General features: G+C 37.7%; 5 protein-coding genes across 12 annotated transcripts in view; 3 read left to right on the top strand and 2 right to left on the bottom strand.

Moving 5' to 3' along the window:
• The first annotated feature begins 2,621 nt into the window (after nt 1-2,621).
• Nucleotides 2,622-6,986, top strand: LOC112506462. Of its 4 annotated transcripts, none has more exons than XM_025110517.1 (4): nt 2,622-2,739; nt 2,876-2,927; nt 4,851-5,936; nt 6,630-6,986. In XM_025110517.1, the coding sequence occupies exons 3-4, from the start codon at nt 4,908-4,910 to the stop codon at nt 6,792-6,794; spliced, it is 1,194 nt and encodes a 397-aa protein (XP_024966285.1). In that variant the 5' UTR covers nt 2,622-2,739; nt 2,876-2,927; nt 4,851-4,907; the 3' UTR covers nt 6,795-6,986. The 4 variants fall into 4 exon arrangements, with proteins under 4 accessions (XP_024966285.1, XP_024966288.1, XP_024966286.1 ...); XM_025110520.1 differs by having other exon boundaries at nt 6,572-6,986; XM_025110518.1 differs by having other exon boundaries at nt 2,669-2,739; nt 2,833-2,927.
• A 446-nt stretch (nt 6,987-7,432) lies between these two features.
• Nucleotides 7,433-11,320, bottom strand: LOC112506461. Its single transcript, XM_025110516.1, has 11 exons — nt 11,128-11,320; nt 10,189-10,310; nt 9,760-9,920; nt 9,236-9,350; nt 9,092-9,126; nt 8,805-8,982; nt 8,477-8,734; nt 8,292-8,393; nt 8,159-8,209; nt 7,770-7,857; nt 7,433-7,675 (listed from the first exon to the last, which is right to left on the bottom strand). Exons 1-11 carry the CDS (start codon nt 11,309-11,311, stop codon nt 7,500-7,502), a joined length of 1,470 nt encoding a protein of 489 aa, XP_024966284.1. The 5' UTR covers nt 11,312-11,320; the 3' UTR covers nt 7,433-7,499.
• A 1,781-nt stretch (nt 11,321-13,101) lies between these two features.
• On the top strand, nt 13,102-19,598 carry LOC112507817 (DEAD-box ATP-dependent RNA helicase 32). Of its 2 annotated transcripts, none has more exons than XM_025112535.1 (8): nt 13,102-13,575; nt 14,683-14,955; nt 15,195-15,518; nt 15,756-15,842; nt 15,913-16,068; nt 16,156-16,586; nt 16,795-16,955; nt 19,112-19,598. In XM_025112535.1, the coding sequence occupies exons 1-8, from the start codon at nt 13,207-13,209 to the stop codon at nt 19,420-19,422; spliced, it is 2,112 nt and encodes a 703-aa protein (XP_024968303.1). In that variant the 5' UTR covers nt 13,102-13,206; the 3' UTR covers nt 19,423-19,598. The 2 variants fall into 2 exon arrangements, with proteins under 2 accessions (XP_024968303.1, XP_024968302.1); XM_025112534.1 differs by having other exon boundaries at nt 15,651-15,842.
• A 762-nt stretch (nt 19,599-20,360) lies between these two features.
• LOC112506513 (polyadenylate-binding protein RBP45-like) lies at nt 20,361-24,867 on the bottom strand. Its single transcript, XM_025110624.1, has 7 exons — nt 24,429-24,867; nt 23,310-23,781; nt 21,520-21,575; nt 21,310-21,440; nt 21,128-21,224; nt 20,872-21,042; nt 20,361-20,635 (listed from the first exon to the last, which is right to left on the bottom strand). Exons 1-7 carry the CDS (start codon nt 24,756-24,758, stop codon nt 20,633-20,635), a joined length of 1,260 nt encoding a protein of 419 aa, XP_024966392.1. The 5' UTR covers nt 24,759-24,867; the 3' UTR covers nt 20,361-20,632.
• An 803-nt stretch (nt 24,868-25,670) lies between these two features.
• Nucleotides 25,671-27,922, top strand: part of LOC112507222 (purple acid phosphatase 18) — a 10,919-nt gene continuing 8,667 nt past the window's right edge. For all 4 annotated transcript variants that reach the window (XM_025111694.1, XM_025111693.1, XM_025111695.1 and 1 more), the window contains exon 1: nt 25,671-25,950. In XM_025111694.1, coding sequence (XP_024967462.1) covers nt 25,792-25,950 — 159 coding nt within the window. In that variant the 5' untranslated portion in view covers nt 25,671-25,791. The remainder of the gene's footprint in view (nt 25,951-27,922) is intronic.

The following is a 27,922-nucleotide window of genomic DNA, read 5'->3' as shown; positions in this document are numbered from 1 at the left end:
ACTAGTGGAGGTAAACACTACTAACCTGAGTGGTTCCCTATAAACGATGTCGTTTGTGTTTTCGGGTCGCCTTGTGAATATGTGCTTCTCTAGGGCTTCGAATTCTAGGCCCAAATCCGTATTTTGGAGGTGTTCACTCCCAGTCGTAGCGTAGCCGTAGGGGTGTACATCGGGCCACATACGGGTCGGGTGCATTCTGATGGACGATCAAAAATGCAATCGAATTTCAAATATGGAAACCAAACCTTAAATTTTAATTTTGTTGGTTTTTGGATTGTTTTGTGTTCGAATATATATATATATATATATATATATATATATATAATTGACTAAGAAGATTGATGTAATTGATAGTAGGTTTAGAAAAATCACAAAAGATTAAAAACAATTTTTTTGGAAAATCACATGTTACGAAAATCGTTATCGGTCGTTTTATAACGGCGAAGATATGTCTTATGTCATATCGCATCATGGTGCACCTTTTTCAATACTAGTTGTAACATGAGTTTTTAAAACCCCCTTAAACTTTTATTCTTATTGTTTACAAACAAGGTAAAATAAAATATGATAAATTCAAGAGTTTTTATGCATCATTGATTTGTACTTTATGTTTTATTCGTTGTATACTTGAAAATTTAACGATGTATTCTTGAAATTGTAAAAAAAAAAAAAAAAGGGAAAAAGGTGGAAATAAAAAAAAATGTTGTAGGAAAATGAAAGAAATAGAATAAAATTCCATGTTTTTTAGCAAGAGATATGTCATCTTTACAAATATACTTTTAATTATTTTTTAAAATATATTATAATTGATGAGTAAATATGTGATTATTTTATAATTGTTATTGTTTTGTTCCTTCTATTTCCTCTCACACTTGGAATGAAGGTTTTAAGCAGAAAATCAAGATTATTTTACTCTTTTTTTTTTTTTTGTTGCTTTATTGTCCTTCCTAGAAAACTCGATAACATGAAATTTATTATTTACCCCATTTTCTCCTTTTCCTCTTTAAAAAATGACTCATAACACAACATAAAAGTTTTTAAGAAGAAAAACCTAAAGACTTTATAAAATAGTACATACGTGTATATGTGTGTGTGTGTGTGTGAGTCGATAGGTCAATTAAGCCACTAAATGAAAAAGGTTTGCTTGAAAAACCACATGGGGTGGCTATTTTCAAATCAAGACAATATTTATCTTGGTTTGATCGACTTTCGTGGCCAACGGCTTCTTTAACAACCATAATCTGGTATACCCCAGTTTAACCGATTGGATTGGATATGCAACATAATTGAAAGTATTATTTTTTTAAATAAATTGGTCAAAATTGTCTCAATCCTAATAACCTAATGGTTGTAGAGGTATCACTTGTGCTGTTGGGTCAAATATTCTTCAACCCTTTTTGGTTAGGAAGATGCATTTTTATGGTTAAAAAGTGTCATATTAAAAAAAATATGGTTTATTAAATTCAACTCGCAGTCATAAAAATTCCCAGCATAGAATTATTTTAATGTATGTTGATATGCACCGTATAAGTAGCTATGGTAATACATGAGTTGTTCCCGTTATATGGTATGTTATTACATAACGAGGTTTTCGTTATTTTCGAAATATCAAGTGACATAAACCGCACAACGTTGATAGCAATACAAGTAACGTATCAAATAATCACATTCCAAAAGGGTAAATTGATCACGCCATGATTAAGATGATCGCTTGCAATTGCATTTGGTTATGGAATTATAACCAAGACAACTAGTCATAGGTAGATATAGTGGGTTGAATTGACAATGGACAAAGTATGATATCCAAATAAACATGATATCTCTATAGTTTCGACCAACAACTAAGCAAAATTATGCTATCCGCATATCATACATGAAAGTGGTGAACATGGTCACAATCACATCTCATTGCTACATGGGCAGTTTTACTCTTGCTACTTGTCTCGCAGAGAGGTAACAACAAAAAAAGAAACGCAACATTAATATATCAACATATGGCCGAAGTTGTTGGATGGGGTAATAAGTTGTCATGGAATGAAACATTCCAAACAAAAGTGTCAAGGATGAATACAATCTTAAATATTTACACATTATTGATCTAACAGTACACTACAACTCATGTGTTAGCTTCATTCATGGAAAGTAACACGTATTACGTTTCATGTATACACATGACACGAATTATACTTCAACTTCCACGTGTGTTTCATTACATGCATTGCTATTATGCATAAAATTGAATAAATGAAGGTTTTCCCAATGTCATAAACATAGTAAACTTCTCAACACTGTAATATATATTATATATATATATATATATATATATTAAACATTAAATCAATTACTAACATATCTTATTATCAAGATCAACATTAGCAAAAACCTACTTCCCTTCCTTTTCCTCATTATTAAGGTCATCACAAACACTAAACTAAAATTATTCACTTACATGACACCATGCTACAACTAACTTATCATCAAACCACTGGGACTGAAACGTACATACTCAAATGAAAAGGGGCTAATATGCAAATACTTAAGTTTTTAAGGGAGGTAGGTGCAATATTTACCTTAAATTTGTCAGGCCAAAATTAGAAGCACAAATGGTCGATATTTTTCTTAATAAAACGCCGTAATTAGCTCCGACTCACCGTCTCAGTCTCCTCACTCTCAATACAGAAAATCTAGGGTTTCAAATCACAATGTCAATTTCATCTTCCACCCTCTAAAACTCTAAAGGTACGGCTATGTTTTCAATTTACATCATCATACTCAACATATTGTAGGTTTTTGAAACCGTGTTCCTGATGATTTTATCGGTAGTTTATGCAGTTACTTACATGATTGTTCGTGTAATTCTCAAATTGATGCACAGATTGATGATCTATGAAAGGAAGGAGGCTCGATAAGGCGTAATTGTGTGTTAAGTAAGTGGAATTTTTGTTTTCATTCAATGATTATATGCTAGTTCCTGGTATTGCATCTTACTCCATCTCTGATACTGTTCCTTTTGTGCATATGGTTGACTTCGTTCATCTCATTTTCCCCCTAAAACTATATTTGTTTCAATCGCTAGATGTTTAATGCGATCATGTGTTAAAATCTGGTTCTTTCGCCACTCTTGTATCCTGTAGTTTTTTTTTTCGTGGTTGCTTATTTGCAGTGCTATTTAATACGAAGTTGGCAAGTCGCCGTGAGTGGCAAAGGTCTCTCAGGCGAGGATGAGTTGTGTGTGCCTACAAGGCGCGTGATTGAAAATAAATTTAGTCGCATATATCTTCGTATATACACACACATACTAAAAATAATCAAAGTTGAAATAGTAGTCAATTTGGAAAAAGTCCAGTACAAACAGTTTAACAACATCAAATATTCAGGAAAAAAGTTTGTACAGATGAACAACGATCAAATGGTGCAACAACCTCAGGGAGTTCTAAATAATAAGCAAAATAAGTTCAACATTGAGTTACAACCTTGAATAAAAAATGTGATGTAGGCTGACATTCCTGGATATAACTCCAGTTCATCTTGAAGATGGCCCATTTTAAAACTTACCCTCAAGTGATTGTCATGTTCCTACCAGTCCCCATAGTTATCTGCTGCTATAACATTAGTAACACATTAAGTTGTTAACTACTTACTTCCAGTCAACACCATAAGCAAAATCAGAAGAGAGAAGAGAGGAGAGTGAAAAGAAATGGAAGCATAATAGAGATGAAGAGCTACTCGAGGCCAAGAACAGAGGCTGACCCTCGAGATGCGGATTTGCAATCAAACCCTGCATGTGCGTGCTAGTGTTACTCTGACCTGTTTTTTCCAAGTCCTGATTTTCCGTGATGCTGGCCTCCCTCTTTTGTATGGCATAATAAATTAGTTGGAAGAGTGCATACCAGGTTCATATTTTTTAGGAGGGCCCAAGACCTAAAATGTTGGTCCATTAAGACAGAACCAAGTAATAACAAAACTTAAAAAATTGTTAAGGTTTCTTAAATCAATTACAAGTCCTGCACCAAGGTGTGTTTCCCAGTCAAGGAGAGACCCCAACGTTGCCCCCTTGCCAGCTCCTTCTGTGTAGAAGTACGTTTTACAACAATGCCTCTTTGAGAATTTTCGTCATTGATCAGCACTCCAATTATCATAAGCTATTTTCGAGCTTACACCATGACCATCCATGGAGTATGGTCCAGAACTCCAGATGTGTCTCGAGTCATTTTACTCAAATCTTACTAGAGATACCTCTCCTCTTCTATATATTATCTTCCTATTTACGGAGGAAGCTACTTATTCTCATTACAGGAAGTACAGCTGCTTTATGATCCAGTTCAGAATGATTATGAATTAATGACAAAGGTTTTAAATGACATACCAGAATTATTTTACAATCTATCATCACTTAACATCGATCCTCTAGTATGTAAACTTTTGTCTTCTATCCCGGTCCTCACCCTCTGTGTGGACATCACAAATCATTATAAAGCATGGACCACCAAATTATGCTACTCACCATTGGTTACCCTAGTTTAGAGATTTATTGAACTGCTAGATTAAACTGGTTTGCTTAGTGAACGCCGAGCGCCATATACTTATCTCACTCCAAGTCTCCAAGGCATAACCCTAAAGATTTGAAGTTTTTGGTATTTTGAGATTCTGTTGATTACATTCGAAAAAACCCCAACTTGGAAACCCTTAATTACAGCTTGAAATCATGTCGGATGTATTTGGTCTGTGAGGATACTTCACTCCATTTTAGTTTGTTGGTCAGGCGCGTAGCTTTATTTTTTGTATTCTCTCTCTGTCTCTCATTCCCTTGTGTCAGAACTCACCATTGACTGAGATTTGTCTTTATGCAGATAAAAGCTTTAGATTCTTCTAACCAAAATCTGCATATATTGTGCTAACTGCCGAAAATGAACCCGGTGAACCAAGAAGTAAGACCTGATGCATCACTAATTATTCCTGAAAAGCGCAAACGTGGCCGCCCACGAAAGGATCCAAGTGAAAGACGAGCGGCAAAAGCTCGTTCCCAAGCTGCTCGGATGCCTCCTGGTTTTGTCCAGATGAATAGCACCACTCCTCGAGTTGACCCAATCAATGATCCAAATGAAGTTATGATCGGACAGTCTGTTACTGGTGTTGTCGAGGCCACTTTTGATGCTGGTTACCTGCTTGCTGTTAGGATTGGGAACTCAAATATCACATTAAGGGGGGCTGTCTTCAAACCAGGGCATACCACCCCTGTGACAGCAGAAAATGATGTGGCACCTCATGTTGAAATGATCAAAAGAAGTGAAGTTCCATTTCCAGAATTCCATACTCCTGTTCGTAGGCGCAAACGACGATCAAAGGAGAAGAATATGCAGCTTGTTACTTATGTTGGGAATGGATCACCTCTGGGAGATGCGGTGATGACAAATTCACCGTCTAAAGGGAACTATGTTATAGCTCCCTCCGTCCCTCCAGTTGGTGCTAGAGGAACTGTCGTGCCTGTTGTTCTTCAACCAATTAACCTATCAAATGGATTATCAACCAATCAACCTGCTCCTCATTTGAGGGCCACACAAGGCAAGCCTGTGCACACAGTTCTTCCCTTGGCAGTTTACCCACCGAATGGATCAACAAGCCAAGCATCGGAGTCTCAAACTAGCTCCCAATTTACACCCACAGGATCCGGAAACGAAAATGCTTCTTTCAAACAAGGCATGCCAGACGCTCAACAGGTGGAAGGGGTTAAGCCAACAAAATCAAGTGATGTGCAACTGCAAGGTGGTGGCTTGTTTGCCAATCAAGTCAAAACAGAATCAGATATTGCTGACATGAACGAGCCTCTTTTTGTTGAACCCCTGCAAACTCGACATGTAGTTCACCATTTCCAACCTGCACCAGTATTAGGACCTGTTATGCATAGTGGAACCGGGCGAATGACAGAGCTTTTGCAGGTAAAATAACTCTGTTTTGCCTGTTCTTTCACACTGTTCTCTTTTGTTTTTGTTATTTCTCTCTCCGAGTCTTCCGAAATTCACTAGCCACCCTTTTCACCTCACAACATCTTGCACAAAAAAGGTAGTTCTGTAGCTAGTGTGGATAGGAAGAAGGGAATTAGGGCCGTTTGTTAGAAGCTTAATGAGCTTAATAGGACTGGCAACTTATTTGGTCAGTTAGAGATGATTGTTTGGTAGTGTCTTAATGATATAGAAACTGACTTATTCAGTAAGCTTCTAGGGGGAGTTTTGTGCAGAAAGCCAAGTTTTTACGAAACCTGCTCCTCCTATTTAAAAAACACGCTTCTTCCATCTATGAAAAAAATCCTTCAAAGAAATTAATCCACACATACAACTTTATCCATACAGGACTTAATGGAAAACCAACCAAGCAGCCCCTTACAGAGGTTGAGGATGGGATTTGGTTCTTTTCTTTTCGCTCACACTTTTGCACATAGATCGACCCTTTGGGGTAGAGGGCAGATCTGCATACTGATCCTGTTTTCGAGAGGGGGGTATATGGGGTTTGTGTCGATTGATTTATACAAGTTACTATATTAAATATTCACACTGATGTTAATATTGCGCTCTAGGCTGTTCAGCAGAATTTGGGTGATGACCAGGTTCCTCGAAATGGACATCCAACTGCAGGTTTTAATGTGGGTCGTAACAGAGATGAAGAAACCGATCATCATCATCATCAGGCATATTCTCAGGCAGGAAGGATGTAAGTTCAGTCAGCCTTTGGTCTCTTCGGCGAGTATCATACCTTCCAAATGCTATGGAGCCGAAAACGTTGGATGTTGTTTTATTTAACAGTGCAACAAAACAGCTAGTGTAGGATAGACTGCCTGCAGTTTCTTTGTCGTTTCATAGAAAAAAGCTACCTTGATTATGTTTTCAAAAAGAAAAAAAACCCGGCTTGCTAACTTCGTTTAAACTCTGGTAAAAAGTCGAAATCCCGTAAGTAGTCATGTATGAAATGGAAGATGGTTTTGTTTCGTGTTCTATGCTTAATTAGTTCTTGCTTCTTAAGCACTTACATGTATGCAATCGAAGATGGTTTTCATCTGGTTTCGTCATGTATTCTATGCTTTTCTTACGATGAGACTTGAATCCTTGACCTTGAGTAGAAGGTGGGTAATGCTGAACCAATGTCCCTTTAAGTTGAAGTGCGGAGTTTGGATGAGATTTAGTACCCATGTTTTGGCCTGTTAGAGATGGAGGCAGATGTTTTTATGAAAACAAGCGTTGTGCTCGACACAGATAACATGTTTGTATGTATACAAACAAACGCAGCTCAAATTTTATATCAAAAATCAATATGATCAATTCTTTAGCTCTCTTCAAAGTTGAACTCATTCTGTATTTGAATTACAAAAAGAACAAAACAGAATGAAGGTGAAAAGTTATCAAACTGGGAAGAAGAAAAAAAATTCAAAACTTGGCCAAGACCTTTTCATCTCTCTCTCTCTCTCTCTCTCTAAACCAAACAATAAGGGAAACCTCTATTTTCTCGATTCAAGAATACTTTGATACTAAGAAACCATTAGACCCCGGGACCGAGATTGGACGGATCACAGGGTACGGCGGTTGCGAAATCGGAATGTGGCTCGGCAACACAAACGGTGCTTGACCACCCGCAGCTATAAATGGAGGCGTCGCACATAGCTGCAATGCTTGGGCCGCTCCGGTTCCTGCATTGGAACATTTTAAAAAGAAACCGAGAGTGTAAAGATCCAGAAAAATAGAGCGGTTCTTTCCATGAATATCCTCAGGAATAAAGATTACCTTGGTGTTTAGGGACGTGGACTTGGTGCGGAGTTAAGATAGAGCACGTAGACCCTTGAGAGAAACCAGTTGTACTCGGGACCATGTCCTTCATCAACAATTTACATAATCATCACATGCGAATAAGAATAGGTGACACACCACACCACACCACACCAGCATCAACAATTTACATGGTCATCACATGTGAATAAAAACACCAGCATAACCAAGACGAAAATTTGTCACCAAACTTGGACCACATGCATATTTTTCATTTCATACATTTATTCCCCATTTCGGTTTTTCTGTCATTTACACGCATTTTGGACAAATCCCAACACATTTACTTTAGAAAACCAATCCGGTTACCGGTTTGGTTATACATCAAAGTCATCGAAAGATCTTACTTGAGGAAGTGGATGGACGTAGAAAACCGGTCCCAATCTTCCAACCATTACCTGTAACAGCCAACACACGACATCAGATCATTGGTCTCATTTGCAAAAATTAAAACCACACTTGGTACTTATAGATGTTTACATTCTGAGAGCTTGGTTGAACATAGGTAGGCGCTGTTTGAACAGGATGATATTGGCCACCATATCTAACCGGCTGACTCCTATTTGCCACATATCCAACAATCTACAACCAAAATGAAAGCAAGGTCAGGGACTCGGGGGGTGGAACGTATTCACATGTGAATAGAACATTTCATCTCAACTTACAGGTGGAGGATGTTGAACATCGCCGCCTCCATTTCCAGAAATCAAGTTACCATATGGAACAAACTTAACGGGCACTGGACGATGATGAGCATATGGGCTGACTTCAACTTCTGGCTGCGGAGTAGCAACTGGTACTGCAGGATAACCGTCTGGAACATATGCAAGATTTGCACCCGCTGGCATTGCTGGAGGAGTAGCCGATCTCTTATTCGGAAATGATGGCGAAAAGATCTTTGCTCCAGGGTTAAGTTTAAATTCCTAAAGACAAATTGCACATTATTAAAAAAAGCAGAACTAATGTATTCACATGTGAATTGAACCAATATACCTTAGTGGCTCGATTAGGATTCAAGATTTTTGAAGTGACGGGTTCACTTGGAGTTGATGATGGTTCTGAAGATATCGTAGCAGAAGGAACAGCGTCAACAGTTTCTTGTTTCTTGGAAGTAGAAGAAGCAGCACCATCAGGGAGTATTCCGTTAGCAGGGACTTTAGATCCGTTCTTTCTGCCATAAGCAATTCATGGGAACTAAGTACAACACGATAACCCCATTTGAAATAAAAAAACACCATGATTTATCGTTAATAGATTACAGAAAAAATTAGTATGATTACCTGTTATCATCTTGATCATTCAAAGATTCTTCTTTCTGTAATAAAGAAAAAGAAAACTGATTAGAGCGCGTAAAAAGTAGGTACCTTTGCCCATAATTCAGTTCCCGTGTACATTAATTCATCAAGTTGGCGGAAAAATGTCACCTTTGTTGAGCCTCTGAGATCTGCTTTTCTATTGACTTCCAGAACATTACTCGAGTGAATAGCAAGCTCGGGCCTAAAGCCATTAGCAAGCCCATTCTCAGTCCCGGATGAGCATCTGCAAAGACAAATGTAAATGTGAGTAACGATGCATACCATTTGAATAAAGATTCATTAACAACGAAAAAAAAATACTAAATTTAGTGCACCCCATAGCATGTTATTTGAATTTATAAAAGAACTTGTCAAGATTGTCGGTCTAGGGCTAATTACGCACTCACTGCCATACAAAACTTGAAAGTTTTTCTATTAATATGCTATAATATGAATCAATACTATTAATTACTGAATTTGGGAACACGATTGAAGTACTGAATAAGGAAAGCATATGTATTGAGTAAGTAGTGCAATTCAACATAATGATTTGAATCAATATATACCGAATCTTTTGTGCTAATCTTGTGATGGTTTACGGTTTCCATGAAACTATGAACAAAATTTCAGAAAAAGATTTACGAAATCCCGACCTTGTTTGATTAGCATGTGGCTGATCAACATTTGACATGCTAGAGATTGTTTTATTTGCTTCTGTCAATGGAGTTCCGTTAGAAGGAAAAGCGCAAGCCACAGCCTCCGTATCATCCCCGGTTTCATGGCCAGCAAAACCATCCGCGGGAAGCAGTACTCTCTGTGAAAACCATGCTCGTATATTAAGTCACCTTACTATATGACTTATTATATATATATATATATATAGAGAGAGAGAGAGAGAGAGAGATTAACTGTTCATCTGGATGGTATGCGCTGCATACAAGTAATTGAAGTTGTTTTTTGGTTTTTATGCACGTGCGCATGTTATGCACATGTGCATACTAGACAAATTTATTAATTACTTGTATGCACATGTACATACTGTTCAGATGAACGGTTAATAATGTAAAATGCCACATGAATACCTTGGCAACCACTTGGACAAGATCCTCTGACTGGATTACAAGTGTTCCTATCACCCCCTCATTCGCCACATTTGAATCACAGCTTCCTTTCTTGATCATCCTTGCTCGTTTCAACACAATAGCTAGATCAACGGAAATGCAATTCAAATCAAACAAAGATATTCGATAGAATCCACTGGTTTAAAAATCTACATTCATTCAGGTTTCTACTTCTCATTTTGCGTTGTTTGAACGTTGCGGATCTTTCATTTACTCTTTTATGGTAATCTATTCATTCAAGAAAATTAGATACTCTTATCTATTAAGCCATGCCATCAATGGTGGCTACATCAAATAGTACATAGAACCAATTTTCCAAAATTTGCAGAGGGCTATCCAACATTCAAATGGGTTATCATCTCTAAGATCAAAGACGTTGATATCAATCATCAATAGATCGTCCAAATACGCTAGTTTCTTATATGATACTAAAGACTCATTTCTGTAAATTAGAGTCCCACATGCTTCTGCAGCTCTACCTATTATATAAAATTAATAAATGGTGTTATGAATCAATTTCTGAATTGGGGAAATCAATATAACCCCCAAGTTGAAGAATATGTCAGTGATCAAAAGGTGTAATTTTCTGTCGTCCAATGCATTAGAGATCAAATCTTGAGCGCGTAAACCTACTCAAATGGCAGTTTCAGAGGGATTCATCAAAGATTGAGATCATAACTCGATAAACTAACAAGAAATCAAGAAAGCCCGCAAACAAGAAATCAAGGAAGACGTACAGATCATAATGGTCGGAATTCGGAAGCAGAGGCAGTGGATAAAAGCTTTTATCAACTAAATTGGGATTTCAAGATCAAATATTAACAATTACCCAAAACCCCATGAAGGGATTCAGATCAAGAATCATGAGATGAAGACGAATACAAGAAAAAACCTACATACCATAATGGTCATCAACAGAAGCAGTGTGGAAGATTCCAGAATAGATGGAACCATCCTTGATGTGAACATCAACAGGGAAGCCAATGATGCACATGGTGGTTAAGAGCAAGGCATCGTTCACAATTGACGATGATCTTCTGTCTTGTTCTTGGGGTTGGAATTGTCCTCCATTTCTGCAACCCATATTTGAGGATGTTGTTGATTGTTGGTAGTATGAAGTGAATCGTTGTGAGAGGGAGAGGGGGGGGGATCTAGCGGTAGATGTAGTTCTTGAAAGATGACACCTTGGAATGGAGAGGTAAAAATGGAATGAGCATTTGATGATTTAAGAAAAGCAATTTATAATAGGGGCCGGTCTGTGCTACTGCTATATGGAATATGAGGGGAAGGGGGGGCGGCTACCCTCCCTCATCATATACCCTTTATAGAAATAAACATAGAAGGTAGTTTAGGGTATATTTCATCTCCATTTCCAAATCCATTTCAACACATAATGAATTGATGATTGTATTTATTTTATCAATTCAATTGCTTTAAACTAAAACATATGATGTTTTGTAAATATAACATGATCCCGTGTTTCAACTGACGTATATGCATATGGGAAAGTTAACGTTACGCGTAATTTGATTCTTATGCTTTCCATGCCAATAATTTAGGGTGGTGTCGAGTGCAAAACCATAAAGTTTAACTTGTCAGTTATGAAACTAAATAAAGAGTGAAGTGCATATCTCTCAAATTCTTGTCATCGTCACTCGAGCTTCCAAATTACATACAACTCCGAAAGTTATCTGGTTCGTAGGATTTTGACGGAATTTAAAGGGATGATTGATTTAATTGACTAAATTTTATTCAGACATTTAGGTTGCTATGAAATGGAACTGAATTATACACGTTTTCACTATTTATTGATTTGGTCATTCCATCACAATTGAGGAAATTTTGAATTCCATTCCAACCAATTTTCTAAAAAATACAAAATTATATTCATCTCCCCTACTTGATACGAACCATCGCCGATCACCACCATCTGAACCACCATTATGAACCGTCGATCTGAATCATCGCCAACCACCACCGACCATCGTTGATCTGAAACACGACCGACGACCACCAATCTGAACCACCGCCGGCCATCATCGGCCACCACTAATCTAGATGGATTTCAGTTTTAATTTTAAAAAATATATATATTTTAATCATTTACTAATATTTCATTTTAATTCCAAAATTACATTATGTAAACAAACATATTCCATTTTAATGTATGCCAATAAACGAGTGGTCATACCGGATAATATCTCATTTTAATTTCTTCAAAATCAAATTCCATTATATCAAGAAACATCTTGTGAACCAGAAGTCCCCTCAAATTATTGTCAGTATCACATGACCTTCCAAATTACATGAGAACTCCTAACATTTTTATGATTGGCCCTAACGTCCATCCATGCCTATCAGTAAGGATGGTGATTTGTCTCACCCGGTGAGGAACTCGGCTCACTCGACCCGAACGGGGACGGGGATTCCCCGCTAAACGAGTCTCGAGGTCAGGGATTCCCGGTAGACTCAAACCGGGGACAGGGTTGGGGATGTTATTCAAACCAGGGCCAACGATTCTTGGGAGACTAAAAAACAAAAGATATTATTCATGAGGTTTGACCAGAAGTCAAAGGATCGGGAATTACAAAACCTACCCCGTTACCATGCCTACCTAAGATAAGTGTCCTCCCAGTGTATTTTTTGATTTTTCGTCATTTACTATTTATTTAGAATATTGAATTGAATAAGTTATAAAAAGATTTATAAAAATTAGTTTCTTAATTTATGGATTGGTTATAAAAACCTGAAAATATATTTAATTTATTTTAAAGAAATTAGAGGTAAACATTTTGTATAGACTCTCTGGTTTCTAAACATTCAATGTATATGAAATTTATAAATTTGGGGAAACATGATAAACCCTAGTTTGTTTCAGGATTTTCAATTGTGCCCAAAGTCCTACCGCCTAAAACCCTAAGCCAATCTGAACCCAACACTTCCGATTGAAACCCTAACAAGCGATTTCCCAGATCAACAATGAAGAAACCAAAATCCAAGCAGTTACGGATACAGAGCCGCACATCGGAGGTTCAAGAAATCGAATTATTGGAAAAATGGATAGAGTTTGGGAAACCCGAATCTGGTTCCAACCCATTATCCCTCCCGCCGCTGCCTGCTAAATCTCCGGTCGGCCGTATCGATGAGAGTACCTACTCTCAGTTCGCCGGGTGCACGAAATTCCAGCAACTCCCATTGTCAAAGAATACAAAAGATGGAGTGCGTCAAGCTGGGTATAGAAACATGACTAATATTCAGAGGGCTTCGCTGCCTCATGCGCTCTGTGGCCGTGATATACTCGGCGCGGCCAAAACTGGGTCCGGCAAAACCCTAGCGTTTATAATTCCTGTAAGTTTGTCTATTTTAGGGAGTAATTTATTTAGCTTATTATATGAATATTACGCGCAACATTTGATACATACGCTTTGCTGTCAACCTGATTAGATTGATCCATTGAGGGTATGCGTATATGAATATGTAATTATGTATGCATATGTTCCATATGATGTAGAGTAAAGTAAGTGGGACTATCGAATAAAATATGATAGCAAGACTTGTTTTCTTTGTGATCTTAGACTTTAAACCAGGCCTGAATAATAATGCACTATAACATGCTTGTAGGCATTCCACAGCAAAAGTGTGAAAGATTGCAGGTCTATGTTCTTCCAAAAGTAAATGCCTTTTCTTATCATCTATCTGAGCATTATGGCCTATATATCTTCAAGTGGTCTTATTATAATTTATCACCAGCGGTTATAAAATTTGTCTCATCCTATATCATTTCATCGTTATGAGGGGTGTGGTTCATGACTCATGAGCTGATTTTAATCTTTCTTTCATGTATTGTCAGTGGACAAAAAACAGTATCAATAATCACTTGTAAGAGAAATTCAGACCCATTACCTTGTGATGATCATAACATAACAGATGTGGAAACTATTGCAATTGGCAACAAATTAAAGAGATAAGAATGCACTTCTGTAGCTATGTACCACCTTTTTAAGATGACCTGATCTAGAGCACTCATAGTATCCTTCTTTCAATTTGAAATGCTCATCAGTCATCATTCTGTAAGAACCCTTCAGTGGATGTGATGTGAAATAGAAAAACCATTGCTTTCATACAAAGTCCTTACTGTTTTCCCTTATGTGGTCATGTGGATATTTTATCCTTTCCTCACTTGTATGACAAAAAGTTTAAAAGTCCAATCTAACATGCCCTCAACCTTTTATTCTCTTACATTGTGTGGTAATCGACTTAACGAATCATGACCCGCTTTTTTCCATCTTTTGCTGCTTCATGATTATTTTCATACAAAGAAAGTATAATTATCTAATAACGGGCTGTAAGATATATGCTGTGTTTTACATATATATTGTGGTTATAGTCCTTTATTTTTTGCCAGAATAAGTATTGATATGATGTTATTTGATTCCAAAAACTTTATATTTTTAGGTTCTGGAGAAGTTATACAAAGCAAGATGGGGGTTGGAGGATGGACTAGGTAGCATTATCCTGTCTCCAACTAGGGAATTGGCAGATCAGCTTTTTAGTGTATTAAAATCAGTTGGCAAGCACCATGGATTTAGTGCCGGTCTCTTAATTGGTGGTAATGAATATGATGAAGAGAAGGATCATGTGAATCGGATGAACATATTGATCTGTACTCCTGGCCGGCTTTTGAAGCACATGGACGCAACTCCGAATTTTGATTGTTCACAGCTACAGGTCAAAACTTATTGGTCCATTTTTCCGTTTTCTTGTTTTTGTTGTTATTTTTTCACCTGCCATGCTGCTTTCTCAAGCTTCGGTGTTACGGCGAGTGCTTGTAAACTTGTCACCTCTTGGTCCTAAGAGTAATTATGAAGGATTATCTCATTTTGATTATGTGTAAGAACAGAATATTGGTTGCTCCAATATTTTTGCCAGTTTACTGATTTGGGTGTATGCTTCATGCCAGTCAACAGGTTTTGGTACTTGATGAAGCAGATCGCATTCTTGATGCTGGTTTTAAGAAGGAAGTAAATGCTATAATTTCGCAACTTCCAAAATATAGACAGACTCTACTTTTCTCTGCAACACAAACAAAATCAGTTAAGGATCTTGCACGACTCAGTTTGAAGGACCCTGAATATATTGCTGTCGATGAGGAGGCTATAGCTGCTACTCCGAGTCGTCTGCAGCAGAAAGTCATGCTTGTTCCCCTTGATCAAAAGCTAGATATGCTATGGAGCTTCATTAAGGCCCATCTAAATTCAAGGATTCTTGTGTTTCTTTCCAGCTGCAAGCAGGTAGCTCATTTTTTTGTGTTTAACTAGAATATGACGAATTCAAATGAAGTTGTCTTTTCTGTTGATGTTGAGATTTCATGATTATTGTTGTCTGTTAATTTGCTGTATTTAATTTGTTTCCCACTTTGATAGGTAAGGTTTGTATACGAAGCATTCAAGAAGCTACGTCCGGGTATCCCTTTGAAGTGCTTGCATGGAAGGATGAAACAAATAAAACGGACTTTCATATTGCAACAGTTTGTTGAGCAACGGTCAGTTCTCTTTTCAACCGATGTGTCCTCAAGAGGCCTTGATTTCAACAAAGGGGTTGATTGGGTTGTTCAGGTAAGCTAGAATTTTGCAAAGACGCTAGCTGTGCACTTTTCGGAATATTAATATTTTACTTCTTTTTCAGGTGGATTGCCCTGATGATGTTGCAGGTTACATACACAGAGTGGGTCGCACTGCCCGCTATGATTCTGCGGGGAGGTCCGTCTTATTTCTCTTGCCTTCAGAGATGAAGATGCTCGAGAGATTGCAAGAGAAAAAGATACCTGTTCAATTTGACAAGGTAACGTTTTCTTTTGCTTTCCTTGATTCGTGTTGGCATTCGAAGTCTTGGTTGTAATTTTGATGATGCAATTTTCATATGCTACAGGCAAACACAAAACGGTTGCAATCTGTTTCTGGTTTGTTGGCTGCTCTGCTAGCAAAGTACACAGATTTGCAGCCTTTGGCTCAAAGGGCTTTTAAAACATACGTGAAATCAATATACAAACAGAAAGATAAAGAAGTTTTTGATGTGACGAAGCTTCCGATTGATGACTTCTCGGCATCATTGGGTCTGCCGATGACCCCACAGCTCCGTTACCTTGATCGTAAAAATGTAGACAAAAAGATGCCCGGAGAGTCCAATTTGGTACCGGAAGTTCCTGTAAAGAAAGATTCGGTGAAGCTTTTGAGACAAAAGCCAACAAACAACTTATTTGAGGAATCTGAAGAGGAAGAGGAAGAGGAACTTGATCTTCTTAAAAGCAAGGAAACTGCAGATGGTGAGGAAGGGAAAGCAATTGCAGCTGACCATTTGTTGTACGTGATCTCTGAACTTCTTAATTTCTTATTGTTCTTTTGAGAAATGCTTTTTACAAATAGAACAATCTGATTATGTTTACATTCTTGGTGATCATGCTGATCTGTACCAACAACTTTGCAAATTTGCAGGTGGCGGTTAGATTAGCTATTTTGGCACTTAATTTGTGCAACGTTTTAATGCCTGCCTTCAAATGTTCTTTTGTAGGCCTACAACTAGAGTTCTTAAGAAGAAGAAGCTGAAGATTAATGTCCATAGACCAGTGGGGACACGAGTTGTATTTGATGAGGAAGGGAACACACTGCCACCACTTGCAACATTAGCTGACATGAGTGCCACAGACTCTGCTCTGCTCGATAAAGATAAAGGTAAAGAACACCCTTTCTCTAAGAGCATCTCCAATGCATAACCTATTCATCAACTTACTGTTTTTGCCATGCGAGCTTTCCACTTAACTTATTTTAACAAAAACCTGTTCTTAAAAACCTTCTCCAATGCAATGACCTTTTGAAAAGCATTTTGTTATTTAGAATTTAACATTTTTCCTCTTCTATTTAAATTGTCCTATAAAACCTCTCCTAAAGAACCATCATAAATACATTTTATTTTATGATTTATATATTTTTTAGGCATTCGATATTGGTGTCATTTTGATTTTCTTGACAAGAATTTTTTAATAATATATTTTGTTGTAAAAATGAACTTATTTAATGAATTAGATTAATTGATCAAAATGTATTAAGGTTTAAAATGATAAATTATATTGGAAAGGGGACTAAAATGAAAATTTAAGTAAATTGAAAATTGGGTGTGAAAAAGTCATCTCAATTACCGGTTGGGCATCTCCAACCTTTTTTTCAGATAGCTTTCCCCACCAATGGCATTTACCCCTTAAAATAGCTAATTGTAATGGTAAAAAGCTATAAAAGATGCATGCATTGTAGATGCTCTAACAGAGGACTTTTACATTACTTCTTGACTTGATTGATTTTCAATACAAAATAATGTGATGGTCGTTCCGCGGTCAAAGCAGCTAAATCTACTGTGAGCAAGAAATTGTTTGTAAGCTTTAGCAATTGTAGGTAAGAATAAAGAAAAAAAGCATATATCATATAGTATTGCAAATCGTGTCTTCATGGAAACAACCGCTCTACTCTCTGGCTAGAAGACAGTCCTGCTGACGTTCCACCCCTAAACCCCATCTCTCGGTGGGATATACTGGGCTTGTTTGGCTTGGCTTGGCTTTCTGGTTACCTCCATCTAGATGTACTCGTTATAAAAGGGGACTTGCAACCAAGTGGACGTTGTCATAAACTGGGGTGGGGACGGTGATGGTGGAATATCAAACCGAAACGGAACAACCGCTCTACTCTCTAGAAGATGTCTGCATACATCCCGCCCCCAAACCCCACCTCCCTGTAGTACAAAAAACTACTAGTACGGGAAGAAAAGCTAACACTAGTAGACAAGAATTGTTGAAAAACTAAGGGCCTGTTTGTTAGTAGCTTAATGGGACTCATCAACTTATCAGTTAGCTATACATTGGCTTATTCGGTAAGCTTAACGATATATAAATTGGCTTATTCAGTAAGCTTATAGGGAGAGCTTTATGCAGAAAGCCAAGTTTTCTCCAAATGTTCCTCTCCCGATTAAAAAACACGCTCCTTCCATCTATGAAAAAACTCTCCCAAACAAAACTTCCTCGATCTATTTCTATACAGACAGATTGATCTATATAGACAGCATCCATACACGACTTAATGGAAACCAACCAAACAGCCACCATCACCCTGTATTGGTGGAATGATGTGGGGAAATGTGACACGAACGAAATGTGGTAAGGGCGTGTGGAAGGAGTCTATTTCGTGTTTGAGAACCCTGCAGGGCTCACTGGTCACCTTGGGACAATCTTTGTTGTTTGGTGGACATTGTATTCAACTTGAGCTTGTTTGCATGCCTGTTTACAGTGTCCTCTACTCCCTTAAAACTTAAATGATCGGAAGTGCCCATTCACTTGCCACAATTGTAGTATTCCCATTTGACAGTTCTGCCTGCTTGCATCCATTTGTTGAGTAGTCGTTTTCTTTCCATCCTAGTGACAGTTCCGTTGACCTTATATTGCTTCATTCACCAGTTTTTACATAGCTTCAATTACGTCCATCCTAAGGGATTGGTCAAGATCTAAAGATAGTTTAGGGAAGTTCCGTTAGGAACCCAAAATTGATTAGGAACTGCGCAGAGCACGCCACATTCCTGTTTAGGATGAATATTCACCATGAATATGGAAGCTATTCATCATGAATCACACAGTCATGATGAATAACACGTCCATATTCCTGATTAATATGCCATGTGTCGTGCTCTGGGCTTCCCCTTGGTTTCTAATGAAAGTTAGGTTTCTAAAGGAACCTGCCCCGGGTCCATTTATTTCATATTATGTTGTTTGGTGAAGTTTGTAATATCATTGGTTGCATCCAAACTATATGTGATATGGTGACATGTTTCCACTATGTGCATTTTGCAGTAATGAAGAGGTATGCCGAAATGAGAGAAGATATGAAAACACGCGACCAGGAGGACAAGCTCCTGGATCGTCAACGGCGCAAAGAAAAGAGAATAAAGGAGAAGAAGAAACAGAAGAGGGCAAGAGATGAAGAATTAGAGGATGAGGATGAGGATGAAGACACGAGGAATGTGAAAAAATCGAAGGTGTACTTCAATAGCGATAGTGAGGAGGAGGAGGGAAGATCGAAGGTTGCATTGAAGACGGATGCAATCTCTTTGGCCGAGCAAGAGGAGCTTGCCCTCAAGCTGTTGAGTTGTATGCACTCGTGAGTTTCGCAATTCCAATTTTGTAGACTGGACAATGTACAAGTGAAAAGGTAGGTTTTAAGTTGATGATATGATTATATTGTGTTTGGCTGTTGAATGTTTTCTGGATGTCTTTCATGCTCTTGATGACTATATGGAGCAAATCTTATAATTTTCTGATTTAATATGGTTTTTAAGGCAATTCTTATATCTTCAAGAGTTAAATATCGAGAATCTGCAACAGCTATTTTAATTTTTTCTTTAAAATAGAATATTAAAAGTTAAACAACTGCTCCATTTTACCAATTCTAATATTAACTTATACTACATATTTATTAAATACATTTAATAAAATGTTGTTTCTCTATCCTACATATTTATTTTCAATACCGAAGTATTAAAATAATAATCTCTCTCTATTTAAATATTTTTACGATCTCTCTTTCTGCATGCAAGAATGGCATCGAAGCAAGAAGTTTTAGCATAAAGATGAAAACTATGTGATTCAGAAGTGCAAGGATGTAGTTTTCTCAACACATCACATCACAGAGCCCCAATAGCAGAGAATCTCCTAATTGTTTCAGAACAACTAGAAATATATTCTTTAACCAGAAAGAATTCGGTGGATGGCTAAATTGGAGAGCCGTTGTGTGACAAGAAGAAGGTTCCGTTCTAACTAAAAGGCAAATTTAAGAAGGTACCAGCTATGTTGTATTCTTTGGTGAGAGCGTCGGACACATAAAAGAAAGAACGAGGTTGTAAAAATGAGGATGTCTTGTAGTAGAACAATGCTCGACACACAGTCTTCCGGATGGTGTTGAGAGTTGCGTAACAGATGGGAATTCTTTATAGGTTTTGTTTTTTTCCTTTTGCCACACTTTTCATAACATACATCTTACCAAAAGTGGATTTTGAAATCATCATTAATACCAACCGGGATCAGTAGAACTAAAGAAAAGATATAATGCAACTAACAAAGATTTTGAAATCAGAAATTCAATATTCTCAACCCACAGCGACAGTTAGATAATAGATGAGATCCACAACCGAAACATCATTAAAAAAAAACAAAAGGATAATGTCAAGTAACATCGACACTAGAACTCGAACTCGAACTAGGTGCTTTCCCTTGGCATATCATCAAACTCCACTTCCATTAATACTCTACTTACTACACACCCAACACTTCTCACACCTCACAAGTGTAAACACATCTTCTGCTACTTCCACATCATCACTGCAAAATACAAACAATATCCACATTTAGCCCAAATCAAAGAACAAAAGATGCATAAAGATACCAGGGTTGGGTTGGGTTGTGTTCCAGCGAGAAGGGTAATAAGAGATATCCATCCTAATTGAACGGATTAATACCCCTGATAAGCGTGTAATTCATGGGGTGGGGTGAGATTAAAAGTGCTCATATCCCTTGAACTCCCATTCTCACACGATGCTTCGTTATATATACCATACCTGCTGTGGTTGTTGGTAACCACCATATCCAGCTGCTCCTGCATACACGCCGTAATACGCATTTGGATCTTGAGGTGGTGGAGCATACCCATACGCTTCGTATCCTTGTGCATACCCATAATATGCACCACCACCGCCGCCGCCGCCATACTGGGCTTGATCTGTCTGTCCCTATATATAAATTCAACTCTAGCTGTCAATTACATCATTACAACTAATTACCAACGGCAGCAAAAGAAAAGGTGGCCACTCATACCTGTTTGCTCGACGGACTACGTCCCCACGAAAGGCGAATATTTTGGCCTCCTAATTCAGTACCATTTAGGATTGATAACGCTTGCTCTGCACATGCTCTGGAACATAATACACCACCAAACAAGTAAGTAAAACAACCAAGAAACGCTCAACAGACTGGACAATAAAATCTTCATGTATTACCTGTTAGCAAACTGAACAAACCCACATCGTTTACCCACTGGAATCTTGACATGAATTAGCTCACCGAACTGTCCAAACACCTGCCTCAAGGCTTCATCAGAGACGCTGGGATCCAACCCACCAACAAATATCTGACGATCATGAATGTCAATTGTCAACTAGGTATGATGGAACACAATAACTACCACAAGATAGAGAGAAAATACACACAGTTGTATTGTTTGGATCACTCTCTCCCTGACTTCCTTGAGCATTTTGGTAGGGAGCTGCATGAGTCAATAATGTTCAGACAGTGTAAAGAAACAACTCTTAAAAGAATGGAAAATCTAAATTCCAAAATACACTGCCTAAAGATTATCAAGAACGATGAAATTATCCAAACGGAAGTCGATTTCTCAGAAGATTAGTGTCAAGAACCAAGACCCATACTTCTATAACACAAATGAACTTACCAGCTCTCCACATCTTAATGCCATATCAATCAATGGAAACAATAGCATAATGTTTGTAACATAATCATGTTCAAGCACCACAAAGGCACAAACTATAAGGGGCAAAAATAGTAGCCGGTTGCTAAGGAAAAGAATTTCCAGCTAAAAAGCAAAAGCTATGATCAGGCACCCCACAAAAACCAGTAACTAGAGATAATTGAATACAACCTCAGAATATTGCTGTCCTACCTTGAATACAACCTGCACTCCAGCTTTTGATGGAATCACACAAATGCACATACTAACAACTTGAACACAAACATCCACTAAGACCACTAAGATTTCGTCAAAAAGAAAAGCACATGCCTTTAAAGGTGACTTTAGTTACAAAGAGCATGTGCAACTTACTTTATGAAGATGATGGTAGTCAACATAAAAAAAGACTACAAGTCATTTGTTAAAAAGAACTAGGATCTGAGGGCAAGCTCTTTTCGGGCCATGGTCTCCACAAACACAACTACGATGGAAGAATTCATGACCATGTCTGATATTATACAGACAAGTACTTTCACAGTCTCAACATTGGCAAAGGTACACACTTTTACCATCCTAAATCCAATCAAGGGTAAACCAAAACCTAAATTAACAAGATATAGACATAGATAAAGAACATACTTGTTTCTATAAACCCTTGCGACCTATGGTCTTTGATATGAGACTCTTGGAATGGAAAATATAACTGGCCATCCACATCCAAACTCTTAACCCAGGGTAACATAGTACCATTACCAGAACACAAAGAACCGAAAATGAAAAGCACTCTCCTATACTCGAAGATGATAAAAGAATGCTCAAAGAACCAATATGGCAGGGTATAAGAAGAAAAAGGAACTGCCATTAACAAATAGCGGAGATGACATGATATGAAAAGAATACTTGGTTCTAAGAGGCGTACACAAAATTGAATAGATAAAAAAGACATGCAACTAAAAGAGAATCAAAGCAGTTTATTTTAGACTGGTAAATAAATAAAAAAGAACTGGAAAGCTATATGGAACGGAACTGAAAACTAAGGTGAATATAGAAAAAGGAGCGCCAAAAGAACTGTAATAAGGAAAGAAACTCATTACATAAACAAAACCACTGACCTAAACAAGGCCACTGCAATTAAGTGGAATCATTTCGGCTGAAATCAGTTCCAGGCACCCAAAAATGAGAGCCTCTCTGGGTCCTGCTTTTGAGACAACATGAGCTTTTATAAGTTTTGCATATTTCTGACATAATTAAACTCTCCCAGGTTCACAAATGTAACTACTGAAAAGAAATGACTAAATTTTATGGTAACCAGAAGGCATGAGTGATGTAAGATCCAGGTCCAAAACCACCATAAGCCTTACGAAAGAGTAAATAATCGAGAGAAACAAAAGGTGGACAATTCTATCTAAAAGGCATCAAAAGAAACAAATAGGATAAGACCTTCTAAAAAATAATACAATCATCCATCTAAAAGAACAATCCTTTAAGGTTAGTTTCACAACAGTGACATGCTAAAGCACTTAAAGAACATACCTTTCTGCATCCCACCTGCTGCACCACTCTTGGTAGCCGCAGGACCAATCCGCATTGGCCTAGATGAACATAAAACTCCATTCATTTCAGACATGGCACGAACTTGCTCACTCTCATCTCCAAATCTAACAAAACCATAGCCTTTAGAACGTCCAGTTGTTCTGTCAGTGACAACTTTCGCTCCCTTGATGGATGGATAAACAGCTTTGAATGTCTCCTGCAGTATGTAATCTGAAACATCTGCGGCCAAATCACCAACAAATATTGTGTAGTCAGGGGTATCATCATTGCGTCTCTCCCCTGCACCAAGGGTAGCCCAGTTGAGGCGAAAATTCTGCTCAGTAGATGGCATCAGTGTTCCATTGTAGGTCTGTAGAGCATTTTCTGCACCAGTACGACTCCTGAACTCAATAAAACCGTAACCCTCAGGTTGTCCAGTTTGCTTGTTTCGAATAATTTTCACTGAAAGAACCTGAACAAAAAATTTAGAATACGTTTCAGATCTTCGAGGGGTTAAAAGGTGGAAATGTGGTATCCCACAACAGTGTAAATGAAAATAAGTTGCCTAAAACAAACCCACAACTTGAACCTGTGAAAGTTCCTAGATTCTGGAAATCAACAAGGCCAGTGGAGTGACACTTTATTCAAGAATTATAGTACTGATCCCATTGAGGAAAGAGCCTAACCATGAATAATTAGATAAGAGGAATAAACACGGCTTTTATTGTATAGCTAGAGTTATGTAGGGAGTTCCAAGGTTCAGGCAACATCGCCCAACATAACTAGCAAAATGGAACAAGAATCTTTTCCTATAGTATACATAACAACAATCAGTTAGTTCACCACCTTCAATTTGAACACATCCAGTGAAGGGAAATATCTCCAATGTTGAACATTCACATACACACCAACAAGATGATTGATTTCTACACAACGACAACTAACCAAACGGTGTGTAGATGTATACGTATATAAAATTAAATAAACAAGAGAAACCAGGTCGTAACAACTTCAAAGTCAACAGCATAAATCTCACAAGAAAGATAAAAAACAAGGTGAAAGATTTGCAGTAAGTTTCTAAGATTCACATAATGAAATAACTAAAAATATGAAGGGTACCTCTCCAGTGTTGTAGAAACAATTGGTAACATAGGTCTCATCCATCCAATACTGCAAGTCCCCGATCCAAAGCGAGCGAATCTCATCGGTAGTGCTAGGAGCAGCAGCATACTGCTGCTGCTGCTGCTGAGTTGGTTGCATCATCTGTTGCTGTGGAGGCGGTGGCTGTTGTTGGGGCCACATATGGGGCGGCAGTGGTTGTTGATGCTGTTGTTGAGGAGGTGGAGGCATCATCCACTGCTGCTGCGGTGGCGCTTGTTGGTACTGTTGTGGTGGCGGCTGCATCGGAGCCATTGGAGGTGGTGGCATACCGTTGCCTGGTTGCATCATGTTGTGGAAGATGGATAAAAACCCTAATAAAATAAAGGGAGGGGTTGGTAAGATTGAAGTAAGAGGGAGAGGGTGAGGGTGAGGATGATAAGAACCCTAGACGGATGGCAGAGACCCTAAATCCAGATAGGGTTGAATGGTGAGAGAGGATATTTTTGGGAGAGCCGTCGCCTTTTATATAATGACAAAAACCAACGTATGCTATCTAAATCTAAATCTATGTATGGACTGAATCCGATTGACATTCTATGGGTATGGAATGGATGGATATGTTACTTAAAAACATCAACAAAAAGCCCATCCAGCCCTTTCCATTTCCATAAGCCCATCTATTATTCTCTATTCTCTATTCTCTATATATGTGAAACACATATGATGCTAGATCGCGTTGAAGCATCTATTACACGTAAAGGATGTTCTTGTGTGTTTCGTAAAAGAAACGTGTTCTCATTTACATACCTATATCTAATAATTTACAATTTTAAATTGGTTGAATTATAAAAAAAATAAAATCTAATTCGGATGGTAGCAGATCCAATTAGATCTTATGTTTTTTTTTTTTTTTTTTACTGTACTAGTTATGGGATGGCTGAGAGCAATTTGTAAAGTTTTTGAAACCGAATCTTCATCCAATTTGTAAAGTTTCGCAAGGGCCTCTGCTTCAATGCAATATATATTATTTTTATCGTAATTATTTGATTAAATTTATGTATGTTTGTAAATTTTGAAAAGCAAATGCATATTAAAATGATTTATAACCAAAAAACAAAATTAGTATTAGTAATTTAAAAAAGTGAAAAGGCACTACTAATTACTAAAGAAAAAGTAACATGACTTATTTGTCTCTTTGTTGTGATAATTATTGTCAAACTGGAATCCATAAGCAACAAGGGTCGTTTCCGGAAACAACATAAACCATAAGGGCTTATTTTGTAAGTTTTTATGATACTTGGAGTTCAGATTTTGCCTCCTTTCTCCTTTCACACCAGATGCTACCTCCCTCTCCCTTTCTCTTCGAAATTTGCGGTTCAAAATGGTGTCAAACAGGTTGAACATAGTGCTACCGTTAGCGGCGGCGGTTCTGGTCATATCCGCCCTAGCCGTAACCGTAACAGCCGATTACGTCCGACCACCTCCTCGCAAGACCTTACACTTCCCTTGGGTGTCCAGGCCTTCATCTCAGCCTCAACAGGTTTGATTTGCTTCTCTCTATTTTAACCTTATGATTCTTGTAGATCGACGCGTTACATGTACTTATCCATCTGTTCATCCAACAAGTTGCTCCGGAGATACCGAATGCATATGCTGTATTTATAGCACCGACTTGTACTTTTTCCTTCCTTTTATTTTCTCGTTGATTGTTTATTAGATATCCAGGAATCCAATGTCCCCAGCTTCTTGCAAGTGTTATTATTCCGTCCTAATCAGTGAAAAGGGTTATGTGGATTATTGTTGATGCGCTGGTGCCTTTAGCATTTTATTATAGTTTTTGAGAATCCAGTTACTAGGCACGATCTAACATATATATATCTTTAAGCTCATATTTGTTTATACAAGTATATTTTAATACTTAGGGAACACAGGTATACACTTCTGCGACTTAAATTTATGGTCGAAAATATACTTACCAATACCATATAACAATCCCTTCTAGGATTCAAGTTTGATGACCTGATAGGACCTAAAGCAACCATCGGGAATTAATAACTTTAATAAATTCTGCTAGCTGTCTGATTCAAGCACCAAAATGCTTCTAGTTGGTTGATCTATGAGGAGGTGTAAACTGCAGAATAAGGTGTTAATTAATCTAAAATTTGTAAAATAAGGTTCTAACGAGGGTCATATGGTAGGACAATCTCTATATTACAATGGATAGCTCAAAGGATGTTTGCAAGTCCTTACTTCTCCACTTCAGTTATGAGCACACTGATGAAAAACAATACCAGATAACATATCATGGTGTACACATTTTGGTGTGTATCATGTTGGTTGGTGAAACTAAGTTACGTGCTAATGTAAAGCTAGAGTTTGGGAGAAGCACTTAAAAGTCTACAAGACGTGTGCTGAATCAGACTAAAACAAACTATCTGAATTGCAACTTTAGCCTTGTAAATGGAAAAGTGGAAGGTGGCGGTAAAAACGCCTAGACAATATGAGCTAAGAAATATGTTTTGGTTACTTTGGGTCAACATAAGTAAATGATGTAATGATCGGTCATAAGATAAAAGCAAGGTAGATGAGGAAGCAACAAACATTTAGAGTCTTAAGTTATCGGAAAGTTCTATTGATTTTAAGATCATCTTTATAAAACAAAAGTAACTTGTTATGATTACATGAAAGGATGTTGGACCACTGGAAACAGCTTCCACACGAGACGAGTGTAGTAGAATTATGAATCCTAAGTTGTATTGTCACCAACAAATATGGATAGATTATACATTGTCATGTCCGAAGAAAGTTGGAGTGGCACTTACTAAAGTAAAGTCGAGGTAACGCCTAATTGGATGGCTAACATCTCAAAAACAGACCCTAGGATGCTTCTGTTAGAAGAGTAGACTTGAGAGTAGGGTGTTGGTTGTGGTAGGGGTATGCCAAGATCAACAAAGAGGGCAGCGGTGAAGATAGAGATCTGAACAAGTTAGAGTATACAAAAGCACAACCTTAGGTATTGGCCTCTGGAGTGTGTGGAGTGATGTTATCCATTTTTCGGAGTAGATGTTCACCTCTTGATAAATTCCAATGATTTAGTCTTGAACCTACCAAACTAATTTGGATAACAAGCCTGTTCTTTTTGTTGTTTGGGTGCAAATCAAGAGCTGGTAAACAGCTCTTTCCTTGCCTGTCTGACAGCACTATAAGAGGTTTAAGTTTGAATAAGTAACTTGTAATACTTTTTGTGGTTGTAGGATGAGGAAAAAGATAATTGATAATTGAAGCAGGGTAAATTTAATAAGTTGTAGTTTCTTAATCAGTAACCTTTTGCTTTTATTGTGTATGTGTAACACCCTAGTTTCTTATTAAATAAATCTCAATATTTCAGCCTTGAATACAAATATTTATACATAATCAAGTACTCCAGCAGCTGTTACATTTAGAAAGCAAGCTAGTGATGAGTTGTTAAGGCTAGAAGTGTGTTGGCAAGTCTAGTAAGCATGACTAAGCAA

This window comes from Cynara cardunculus (assembly GCF_001531365.2).
Source record: "Cynara cardunculus var. scolymus isolate 2C chromosome LG 2, CcrdV1, whole genome shotgun sequence".
Taxonomy (NCBI): Eukaryota; Viridiplantae; Streptophyta; class Magnoliopsida; order Asterales; family Asteraceae; genus Cynara; species Cynara cardunculus.
This window is presented reverse-complemented; position numbering and strand designations above follow the sequence as displayed.